General features: G+C 37.9%; 1 protein-coding gene across 15 annotated transcripts in view; it reads left to right on the plus strand.

Moving 5' to 3' along the window:
• Positions 1-12,624, plus strand: part of R3HDM1 (R3H domain containing 1) — a 54,579-nt gene that overhangs the window by 24,618 nt on the left and 17,337 nt on the right. For 10 of the 15 annotated variants that reach the window (XM_082313083.1, XM_082313090.1, XM_082313097.1 and 7 more), the window contains 5 exons: positions 110-336; positions 3,091-3,345; positions 6,782-6,936; positions 8,334-8,435; positions 12,120-12,380. In XM_082313083.1, the coding sequence (XP_082169209.1) occupies positions 110-336; positions 3,091-3,345; positions 6,782-6,936; positions 8,334-8,435; positions 12,120-12,380 (1,000 nt within the window). The remainder of the gene's footprint in view (positions 1-109; positions 337-3,090; positions 3,346-6,781; positions 6,937-8,333; positions 8,436-12,119; positions 12,381-12,624) is intronic. The other 5 variants (XM_082313094.1, XM_082313085.1, XM_082313088.1 and 2 more) reach the window with 3 other exon arrangements.

Consider the following 12,624-nt stretch of genomic DNA (forward strand, 5'->3'; position numbering starts at 1 on the left):
AGTATTCTGCATGCATTTCACCTTTTCTTTTCTTTCTTTTTTTCTTTTTTTTCTTTTCCCTTATTTTGCAATTGATGCTTGTGCTAAAAGTTTAGTTTATAACTTACAGAATCAATAAGGAAACATCAGGGAGATCAGCCAACAGCCATCAGAGCAGTACTGAGAATGAGCTGAAGTATTGTGAACCCCGTCCCTGGAGCAGCACCGACTCTGATAGCTCCATCCGCAATCTGAAGCCAGCTGTAACGAAAGCCAGCAGCTTCAGTGGGATATCAGTTCTGACAAGAGGAGATAGCTCTGGAAGCAGCAAAAGCACAGGCAGGCTGTCTAAGACAGGTATAATAAAATCTGTACAAATACATAGTTACATAGCAGTGAAGTACCTGATGGTTTGATACTTGATGCGTATTGCAAATGTGTATGTATGTAGAGGCCTCAGTCTCATAGGTGCTTCATGCATACAATTCCCTCTGGATACAGTGGGTGCTGCATACACAGAATGACTACAGAGCTAGCCCTGTAGCGCGTAACTGCCTTGGAGAGCTAGAGTTCAAGTAACAAATTAAATGAAGGCTTTTGACTTTGGAAGTAGAATTTTAAAGCGCATTATAGATGGCTTTAAGCTAAATGCATTTCATCTCATACAAAGGATTTGGAAACATTTATCAACGTAAGTACTTTATTCAAAATAAAAATGTAGAGTTCAACTCTAGTTTCAGCGTGGCAAAGCTGCATTGTGCAGTCTTGGGAAACTGTGCGCTGCTATCCTACCAGCTAGGAAAAAACAGCATTAAAGCCTATGAATTGTTAGTTATATTTGTTGTGTTATCTTTCAGTGCCATTGTTAAATTTAAACTAATATGGCTAAAAAGCTTACTTAAGTTTTAGATTGCTGAAAAATCTAACCAGTGGAACAAAGTGTACTGTTTATGATTCAGAAATGGTGGGGGGGAATACTCTTTTTATAAGATTCTGGGTTTCAAAGGTGTGTTAACTTGTAAATAATGTCAAAACAAAATCTCAGAAAATATGTATATAAACCTTCTGTGGGTCAAAAATGAAATTTAGTAAATATATTCCAAATGCCAATGTAAATTTGATCCAATGGATAATCTTGGTTGTGGAGAATTTTGAGGCTTGTAATACATGGGTAGGTTACGGATGCACTACTTCAGAATTTGAAGTAGAACTGTAAAAAAGCTGAGTATTACTGCTTGCCTGTATTACGCTTGGCTTTGCTGTTATTTGTAAAACTTGTTTCTACTGAGGATCTGTTTGAATTTTTTGCTTTCCCTTAAACCACCACTACCTTATAGTAGTTCCATATCTTAATGCAGTAAACCAGTTACAAATTCTGTTTGTTCATTGTATACTTGTATAAAAAATACATTCCAAGATACTTCTGCATATGCTGTAAAATTGTGCCACCGTATTGAGTTATTTCATTTAGCAATGTAGTAATACTATTTGGCACAGCTTGAAAACAAACTACAACTTGACAATAGTGTATATATAAAATGCCTTCTTAAAAATCTTTGCTTTCTAAATTGCAAGAACATGAACGGATTCTTAAAATTTTGCTGGAAACTTTATTTTGGCATTCTGAGAGTTAACATTCAAAGTGCAGAATGCCTGTCTTGATGGTTGTTGCTTCACTGCAGTTACAGGTTGTGGTGATTTTGCATGTGTTGAGATTGGGGGGTTTTTTTGTTCATTTTGATCAAAGATGTAATTGGTTTAATTATGATGGCTTCAGCCTAATTTCTCTACATAATCTAGAAGTGGATACACTTGTAATCAAATCTAATCAAAGTAACTCTGGTCAGGTGAAGGTTGTTGTACAGAGCTGGGATATGCTATTTTGCCCAGTTTACAATTAATAGCTTTGTATTTCACTTCATCTAGCAATAGAAAAAGGGTTAATAGTCAGCATCAGCAAATGCTTCAAGCTATGCTATGTTTTCATACACACAAGTAATGGGGTTACAATTAGAAATTTTTATGAATGACTGCAAAGTAACTTCAAACAGTAGATAAGTTTCATCACAGCCCTTTTTGAGTCTTGCTTTCTCTTCTAGATTGTATAGAGGCTGCTAATGGAGGGTTCTTAAATTTAAACAACTATATTCTCTCTCCAAGTACTGCAAGTATCATAGCAAAGACTTGATAAAAACTACGATAAACTGTATACCTAGAGATCTAGGTATACAGTGATCTAGGAACAGTTCTACAGACCCCTCCATATTGGACTTCTGGAATATTGCTTTTAGCTGCATGCGTTGGCTTTCAGAAAGCTCAGGGTCTGGTTCTCCACTGCCTTGCAATGTTTATAGTCATTCATATCTGTAAAATGATTATTGCTTTCAATCAGCTATTTCATACTGCTTTTGAACTTTGAATTATTGCATAAAACTAGGCTAAAGCTACCACATTACCATAAATTTTCCCGCTGTATTCTTGATTACAGTCTGAAAATTGTCAGAGGAGGAAAAAAATCATTTTGGGTTTTTTAGTTTTCTGCAATTTGTCCAGCAGGTGAGTCAGAGAAGATCTCTGACATCTAGTAGTAAGAAGAAAATGGCCATTGCTTGCATGCAGGCTATGTCTACAGAGCATGTGAATTTAGCTAGCATGTCCAAAGGGACATTGGGTCCACTGCATCTGTGTTACCCCATGGCCTGCACGTGTGCAATAGCTGTAGGCTGTGTGTTCATCGCTTCGGTGTATCCAATTGATATTTGTGCATGCATCGTTGTGGAATAAGTGGCCAATCACTTAAATGAATTGCGGATGAACTGAACATTAGCACGTGCATATGTACAGGCTTGTATTTTCTGTCCAGAAGATCAGAGCTAGATATGAAAGCCTCACTTTACAGTGCAAAGCAGTGCCGAATTGACCCTTGGTTCACAGAGGGAACCTTGTAATGGTATTCCAGGGGAGATGAAGGGGGAGTTCATTGAAAAGGCCACTGTTTAATAATGTACTTAACGCTGAGCTTTAAGGGTAAGCATTGACAAGTATATATTTTAAGTGAGCATGATGTTTCTGTCTCTAGGTAAAAACAATTTCTCATTACTCCTTTCCTAGGTTCAGAGTCTTCTAGTAGTGTAGGGTCATCCACGGGTTCTCTTTCTCACACCCAGCAGCCTCTTCCAGTGCCAGCTCTAAGCCAGCCTTCTCATGGCACGCCTGCCGTCTATCCAACTGTCAGCACTAGTAACTCTCTTTCCTTTGATGGTGGCATAAGTGGGCAAGTGGCACCTACTAGCACTAGCTTCTTTTTGCTTCCCTTGGAAGCGGCAGGCATACCGCCTGGCAGTATTCTGATCAACCCTCAAACAGGTTGGTACACGCTTGTGGATGTTTTTGTTACAATTGAGAACTTGGAGAAAAATGCACGAGTGTTTGCATAAGACTGAATGTCAGTATTGTCCTTTCTTTTTATTTTTTTCTGTGGTTGTGTTTGTTCAGTGCACTTAATTTAAAAAGAAAGCATGACTCCAGGATCAAAGGAATAAGTAAACTCACTTGATTTTCTCTAGTAGAGTTTTAACTTGTATGTAAAATTGCAATGAGTGACTTGCACAAAATATGAAAATCGTATGATTTATGATCCAGAATGCAGAATAACTTAAATTAATTGTTTCAGCTTTTTTCGGGGGAGGGAAAAGTCTTTCCCAGTGCTGCTATAAAACAGTTTCAGTGAGGGGAGAGAGCCTGAAGAAGGATTCATATTAACTTCAAAGAATTTATCATCCTTCATTTCGTTTGTCACAACATATTCTTGTCTCTCTATACTCATGACACTGACTTAATACAAGTGAAAGAAATAAGCATGAGATTACATGCTATTTCTAAACTTCTGTTTGTCAGTTTGAAACAGGATGAAATCAATGTTGGTGTAATTGGCCAATACTGATATTTTTAGTAAGTAATAGGAAATAGATACTTCATGATGAAGATGCAAGGAGATGTGTAACTACTTGTCTGGATTAAATGACTAGTGAGCATTCTCTGGGCAAACTTTTACTTCATTGCAGAAGTTAAGAAATCCAGAAAATTTTAATTAAGCTTTTATGCAACACATTGTAATCTTTGGAAAACAATTATATTTTAATTTTAGTTTTAAAGATTTGCTTTCCTTGTCGAAAAGGATATACTTCAGGATATATTTCCCATCATTCTGTAGATGGACTTTATTATGTTTGAATATAACTGCATTTGATGTTTTAAAATAAATTTTTCTCATTGGGGTTGTTAAAATGATCAGTTATTAAATTATTTCTCTTCTATAACTAAAAGGTTTAATATTGAAAGAGATCTATTTCTCTTTTTTCCTTAATATAAATCAATTGCTGTTGTATACAAAATTTGAGATTTTTTTTTAATTGATTCTGCATTTTGATATGCTGCCTAAGATTTCTCTTAAATGCCTTACTGTATAAACAAATAGTGTAAGCCACCCCTGCTAAAAAAAATGGTTACAAATACCTAGCTGTAGCATCTAATTTTCGTAGATAGCCATTGGATTTGGAGGAGGGCCTATTTGCCATCTTAGATCCAGGTTCCGGGCAATAGCACTATTGACTTAGTTTTACTAGTTCTAATGTGATAGTTGTGCATCTTCTACATGAATTTTCCATTGTGTGTGTTGACCATCTGAAGACAGATATGATGATTAGTGAACAAGTTTTGCTAGAAATATAAGTGGGGTTAGTGTTTGTATACACTGGAGTACTTTGTACTCTACATTAAATAAGAAGAATGTTGGCTGTCATTTTTCATATGAGTTTATAGCATGCCTGTGCTAAAATATTTAGAGTTACTGTACAGCAAAACAGATGCTGCAGGCACTGAAAAGATACCATCACCTTGAAAGTGATTTCATGTAAAACGTGATACAGTTCCTTTATTTAAAAAATAGCGGGTTTTGAGTCATCTTCATTTCAGTTATGTGCTTGTCAACATTTTGCATGTGATTAATTTCACTTTCTTCCTCCTGTGCTGTTGGTCATTTTCCCTGTTACATTGGTGGGGCTTCCACGTAGCAACAGGGAAGGGCAAAGAAACAAATGTGACTGTGACAGTTTTTCATCTGAAAGCATCTTGTACTTACGTCCCCTCACAAAAGGCAGCAGAACTGTAGATTTGACTCTGATACTCATTTAAATTAGCTTGATTTTCAAATTGTGATTCTTCCTATGTTTTATCCATTTTTTTAATGTATTTAAACCAGTCATTAATAGTCTTTCATAACAGAGGATTATGTTAATATCTAATGAGTGTCTAATAGAAGATAAACTACGCGTCCAGAACAGGGAATATCTAGGTTCAGATAAACTTTTGACTTACAATGTACTCAAATCATCATATTCTGTAATTGTTCATCTGGTTTATTGTTCCAGATGACAGTCAGAGTTCAAAAAACATAGATGAGTTTCTCAACATCTCTGACAGAGGAATCTTGTGATGTTAGGTCAACGGAGTCATTCTTCTCAGTAGTTGAAGACAGTAATTAGGAAAAGACAGTTCTTAGTCAGCCACTACAGGAAACAAGTTAAGCTCCAGTGATTACCAGAAAGTGGTAGAAGGAAATAAGGAAATCTGACTCCCTATTTATGTCAACATTCCCAATTTTTCAGCATTAAAGAGAAATCCATTATGCTAAATTGAATAATGCAAGTCTGATCATGCTTCCTGTCTCTCTCTCACATTAATTGCCTCGGTCCTCTCTTCAGTAACTTTTACACTTTTATGTTGGCCAATTGCATTTAAATATGATGGGACGAAGAAGTATGAAGGAGCAGTAGTCTACTTTGACAGGACCCCGGCTAGGGTGCAAAGGCTTTAGTCTCAGTTTATACCTTTCTGGAAAGAATCTCAGACAAGAAAATATTTATATCGGAGGAGAGAAAAATTTACATCAGTATTTGGACCTTAAGCATGAAAATAAGCCAATGCAAGACGTGTCATTCAGCAGCTAGACACAGGTCCTTGCTAGATAATCTGTTCTTCCTTTGATTTGTTTTGTTTTTTTCCCAACCCAGGCACCAAAATAAATCACTGTTTGTTTATAATTTACTTTCAAATAATTTATTTTTTAATTCTTTTTCATTAGTCCACTGCTGTAGTATTGGAGTTGCAAATTATTAAGTAGGAGAATAATACTACATTATTTCATTTGAAAGCTAAAAGCCAATTCATCTATGAATAGAGGAAGAGAGTCCTTTAACAGTAATTTCATTAGCAGTTATGGGAGTACCGTTGTAGCTACTGCTTTATATATGTTTTTTTTATAATACTTGCCTTTAAGCTCTCCTGTGTTCTGATTGGTGTTCAAACTGATTAAAGGAGATTCATTTAATTGCCTTTTAAAAGGTCCTTAGAATAGTATTTTTAGTAGGGTTTTCCTTTATTACTCCTGCCCTTTTCAATTCACTTAATTAAAAATGAGTTTTCAAGACAAGCAGGATACAGCAAATATTTATCTGTGTTCGCTAAGTAGAGACTGGGTTATCTTTGTTTACCTTAAATGTTGTTTGTTTCTTAACTGCATGCAGTTTGTCAAATGACGCCTGTTTAGTCATTGCTATTATAAATGTAGTTGTGGGGATTTGACATAAATCTGTCATGTAAAACAGCATGACTTCACTTACTTTCAAATTTTTTTATTTTGTTCATTTTGCCTACTGTAAATACATTTGTCTTTATTTTCTCCAAATGTAAATGATGCAACTGGCTGTCATTTGGTTCTGTTTGTTCTCTTTCAACTTTTCAGGTCAGCCATTCCTTAATCCAGACGGCACTCCAGTTGTGTACAATCCTCCTATGCCTCAGCAACCTGTTAGGACCCAAGTGCCTGGACCTCCGCAACAGCCACCTCTTCCCGCACCACCTCAGCAACAGCCAGCAGCTAATCACATCCTCTCACAGGTGCACATGTCAAATACATGATGCTTGTATTGGTGACTGATCCTGTCGTATTGCTGCCTGATAACAAGGGATCAGTAGGTTTGTTCTGTTGAAGCATGTGTTCAGAAGTAATAGCTACACAGATATGGGTAACTGGACTTTTTCCACCACAGTCCTCAGAACTATCAGTTCTGCTAATAACTGAACATGGTAGGCAGGCTTTTCTTAAAAATATAGAAAATATAGAAAAATTATATTTTTTTTTTTTTTCTTAAAAATATAGAAAACATACCCAGCCTACATTGCTGTGGAAAAGAGGTTCTGCTTTCATCCTTAGTCACACTGTGTGGTTACCCCTGGCCTTAACAGTAATATTGTCAGCAATTTGGGAAGAGAGTTAATCCAACTGAAATTTTTGTTTCCTTGTGTTAAGGTTATTTTTCAGCCAGATGAATTCTTGGGCTGTACCGCACAAGCAGTACTGGTGGCACAAAAGACATAGCTTAGGACTGGTAGAATATGAACACCTCTTAAGTAGCACTTTGGCTTACTCTGGTCACAAAACTGCACGCTGAACTACAAGATATATTTTATCCTTGTCTTGTACAAGAGGAATTTAGTAAAATAGGCCAGATTAAAGATGACCTCAGCCCTTGAAGAAGAAGAAAAGCAAAGAGTGTGTATGGGCAGGAGAAGGCTACCGGCTATAGTCTCCTGTGGTATTTTCAAATTGTTCTCAAATTTTATCAAAATGTTATTTATAGAACTTCATCTAAACCTTTATTCTTGTTCATGTTCCCTGTTTAAAGCTTCTGTTCAGTATACATGCATATGCCACAGTAGAGATGGTCTGTTTTGAAAAAGGCTCATTTGTACTCTTTCGCCTTATCTAGTTTACGGAAGTGTGTATGTGGTATTTGCAGTTTTCTTCACAAATTCTTTACTACCTCTCTGATGTTCAAATAACCACAATCTAGACAAAATATTTTAGTACTCTTGAATAAGTGAAAATAAGTTTTAATCTGTGGTTAGTAGTAAATTCATTTTGGGTTTAGATGCTTTGAAGCAACTTGTATTTAGAATGCATGTGTAGTTTTTATTCTACAATTTAAAAAAAAATCTCTAAAAGAAACAGTAAATGTTAAATAGAAGCAATCTGCTGACTGATAGCTAATATAATGTATCACAGATAAAGCAAATGTATTTCTGCTGGGAGGCTGGGATATTAAAAATTACTTTCGTTTTAATTCTATGCAGTCTTGAGCTTAAAAAAAGAAGTATCCATTCCCTTTCTGGTAATGGATCATAGTTGCTTTTCTGGAGCACAGTTGCTTTTTTCTATTACAAAAGACTTTGACTTTGTTTTCACATCTCTTGCCCTGATGTTAACCATGTTTATAAACCTGTTATTTCTTCAGCCTATGCGGCCTCTGCAGCCTTCTGCCCAGCCTGTTCAGTACTCTGCAGTCTCTTATCCACCCCCGCTCCTGCCAGTCTCCTCTACACAGCAATATTCTGTGGTATTATATCTTCTGTTCATCTCCTCTCTGCATGGGTTAATCTTTAGTGGATGCTGACCTTTGCTTGGTTGGTTGTAAGTGGTGTGTGATAGCAGTGTAATGACTGGCTAGCTTTTCAATCACAGTCAAATATTACCTGAGTGGGGGAAAATAGTTCCTGAGATTTTAACGTGTTTATTTCAAGTTCAGCAGAAATGCACGCAATTAAGGCTATATCTCTATATCTCTTCATTTAGATATTTAGATATACATTATTTCCCTTTGTAAAGGAACAGCTTTTTAATGCTATTGTTCTGTTAGCCAGTCAGTACCTCGTTATGTCTCTCAATTAACCTTTTTCCATCCTTTCTTGTTGTTTCTTTCTGTCTGCTTTTTCTTCTCCTGAATGCTAATACTTTATGAGGGTTCAGCTGTGCTTGTTTTCTGAGGTTTCCTTTTTCTAGCCTCTTTACCACAACTCTTAACACTCCCACTTCGCTAGTATCCCTTGTTTAATAAATTGAAGCTGGAAATGAAATACCTTAGTCTTTTGTGTTTAAAAAACAAAACAAACAAACAAACAAACCACACACAAATTGAAACTGAAACCTAGTAAAGGAGAAGAGTTATCCAAGGCAGAATCTGAACTAGAGTCCAGGTCAAAAATTGAGGCTTCCCAACTGCCCAAACTGCTCTGATACTCTAATGAATACATGTTTGTGTTGGGTTTGTGTGGCAAGGTTTTGGTAATGGGGGGGCTGCAGGGGTGGCTTCTGTGAGAAGAGACCAGGAGCTGCCCCCATGTCAGAGCCAATTTCAGGCAGAGCCAAGACTGACCCTGCACTGCCCAAAGCTGAGGCACCCATTGATGCTGCTGGTGTCTCTGTAATAATATATTTGAGAAAGGATAAAAAACACTGCACAGCAGCTGTGAGGAAGGGGAGTGAGAAACAGCCCTGCAGGCACCAAGGTCGGAAGAAGGAGGGGAGGAGGTGCTTCAGGTGCCGGAGCAGAGATTCCCCTGCAGCCCCTGGTGAAACCCAGGCTGTGCCCCTGCAGCCCATGGAGGTCCACAGTGGAGCAGATCTCCACCTGCAGCCCGGGGAGGACCCCACGCCGGAGCAGGCAGAGATGCCCTGAAGGAAGCTGCAGCCCATGGAGGGCAGGAGCAGGCTCCTGGCAGGAGCTGTGACCCCGTGGAGAGAGGAGCCCAGGCTGGAGCAGGTTTGCTGGCAGGGCTGGTGACCCCGCGGGGGACCCATGCTGGAGCAGTCTGTTCCTGCAGGACTGCGCCCCGTGGGAGGGACCCACGCTGGAGCAGGGGCAGAGTGTGAGAAGGAAGGAGCAGCAGAGGCAAAGTGTTATGAACCAATGACAACCCCCATTCCCCATCCCCCTGTGACACTCGGGGGAGGAGGTAGAAGAGTTGGGAGTGAAGTTGAGCCTGGGAAGAAGCAGGGAGCTGGGGGAAGCTGGTTTCAGTTTTGGTTTTATTTCTCACTATCTTACTCTGTTATTAATTGCCAATAAATTAAATTAATCTTCCCCAAGTTGGGTTTGTTTTGCCTGTGATGGTAACTGGTGAGTGATCTCCCTGTCCTTTTCTCGACCCATGAGCTTTTCATCTTTATTTTCTCCGCTTGTATTGCTAAGGATGGGAGGGCAATACAGCAGCTTGGTGGGCACCTGGCAGCCAGCTAAGGTTAAATCACCACAGTGTTACACAATAGCTATTTTAGTATGTGTTCAGAGTTCTTATTTTGTTATTATTTTCAACATTAATCAGAAATGTCTTCTAATAATAGATACAGATTTATCTGAATTCAAGAGCCTGCATATAATTAAAACCATATTGTAACTGTTATCTGTACTTTAGGTATACAGTTCTCAAAGGAACTGCAAGTCATGAAGAGTGGTGGGTTTTTTTAGCAGTGTTGTTTCTCATGTTATTTTAGAGTTTGAATACATGTGAACTGCAGTCAGTATAACTTACCTCCTTAGTAATGAGAATGGTTAATTAACCAATGCGAGCTTTCTAAGCGAGTTTAGCATACGACTAAATTGCTGTTAGTAGCAGCTAGTTCAGGTGTCTGTATACTATGATTCACAACCATTGTTAGGCATATGGTTGTTAAAGCAGAAAATGAAACTTCTTCCACGTTTAAAAGTTCAAAGCATTTCACATTCAGGAAATGGGTTCAAATACTACGTGTGCTGGCAGTTTCAAAAATTTAGTCCTGTTGATGGTAACTTAGGTAACATAGTGAAAAGGATTGATGGTCTTGGTTTATAATCTAAATGCAATACGTCTGTAGTTGGTACCAGGAAAGTTTGCTTTATCCGTTTATTGGTAATACTGTGTTTCAGTGGTTAGTCATGCTTGTACTGTACATATCACTGGAGGACAAACTGACCAGATCAGAATTTACTTATATTGGTAGTGTAAGAGAAATAAATGTGTGTTGCTTGGGTTTATCCTTTGGACATTTTTTGAGGTAATATTAACACATAATTAAATATCAGTATCTTCTCTCTAAACTAGGTATTATGAAAAGCAGAATGTAAAATCCAATGCAGAAAAGCATTACAGTCACCTTAATAGGCATCGTTGAGGACTGAAATGCCAAAGGCAAAATTAGATTTTTGATTTAACGAAAATAGGACTTTTTAAGCCGCAAAGGTATTCTAAATAAAGTTTTAGGTGCGAATTCATATTTCCAGTGGTAATTAAGAATATCTTTAGCCTGGGAACTACAAAATTTCATCATAAAATGTGAATGTAGCTAATCAGTAAAAGATAGAGCTTGCACTTACTCTTTCTTGATTAGCTCCTGTCTTCCTCAGGATGATGTAAGAGAAGATCAGGTGGTCTTAAAAATATTTTTAATGTTCCTCCATGTTCGCAGAGTCCACTTCTGAAGTAGGAACCAAATCTTCCTGTTTAGCAAAAAAATATAATACTAGTGATGACTTCTAATTTCCAGATGTTGATAATTTGATGCTGAATTGCTTGTAAAGAAAAGGAGCTTGGGGTTACAGTAATTGGAGTTTCAAATTTCACAGGACTCCTGCAGTTCTCAGTGCAATCAGTATCATAGTTTCAGATATTACTGTAATACAGATAGTAGGTAACCACTAGAATGCATTTCTTGCAGCTGTTACTTGATTTCAGGCTAAAAAAAAAATAATCCTTGCATGTAGTATAATACCAAGTTAGAGGAATATACCTTGTTATTCAGGATTAGGTCCTCATTAACTTAAGCTCTTAGAACCAAAAATTACTTGGCAATACTAATGCCTTCTGCTGTTTTAACTGGGGTTAGATGTTTTCACTCAAGCTTTGGATTCCAGTCAGAAGATGTTAGTGACACAAATTCTGGCTTTATTTTTGACAATTGAATTCTTAGAATAAGTAGATAGAGGCAGATGTAATCCAAAAATTGTATATGTGCAGTGAAATGAGTGAACTCTCTGAACGTGGATGTTCTTTCCTGCTGTCAGCCCTGAAGATAATGCTGTGTTTCATCTTGTTCTTTCCTGTTGTTCTTTGGCTGATGTTGCTAATGCACCGTAATTTGAGACATGCATATCTGAAACTTACTGAGATATTTGGCTATTTTAGTCTTTTTTTCTTGAATGTACATTTGTGAATGTAACTTTTCCTTTTCTTTTCTTTTTTTTTTTTTTTTTTTAAAACTGTTACAGCAAGACAACCTAGGATCACAATTTAGCCATATGAGTCTTGCCCGCCAGCCACCTGCTGATCCAGCTGAACCTCATACTGCGATGTTCCAGTCCACTGTAGTCCTCCAGCCCCCGCAGCAGTCTGGTTATATCATCGCAACGGCTCCACCACCACCACCCTCTGGCCAACCAGTTTCTGCTCCGGGCTACTCAACATCTAGCCACCCTGTCAACCAGCAAGTACTCCAGCAGCAGGGATACATGCAGCAACCTGTGCCACAGGTATAAAGGCTCTGTTTCCATCCTCCCAAAAGCTATATTTAAAAACTGATCATGCTGTTCTATTAATGAGCTTTTTGTATGGTGGGGGGCTCCCTGCTGAATTGCAGCTGCGTGCATTTATTCTGGGGTTGGGGTTTTTTCTGGCTTACGTGCTTTGAAGTGAATGACTTCAGCTTACTTGAGGAAAAATCACCCAGGTATTTACCTGTAGCTGGTAAAACTCATCTTCTGCATAGTTTTCTAG

This window comes from Platalea leucorodia (assembly GCF_965183815.1).
Source record: "Platalea leucorodia genome assembly, chromosome: 5".
In the NCBI taxonomy this organism is placed as follows: domain Eukaryota; kingdom Metazoa; phylum Chordata; class Aves; order Pelecaniformes; family Threskiornithidae; genus Platalea; species Platalea leucorodia.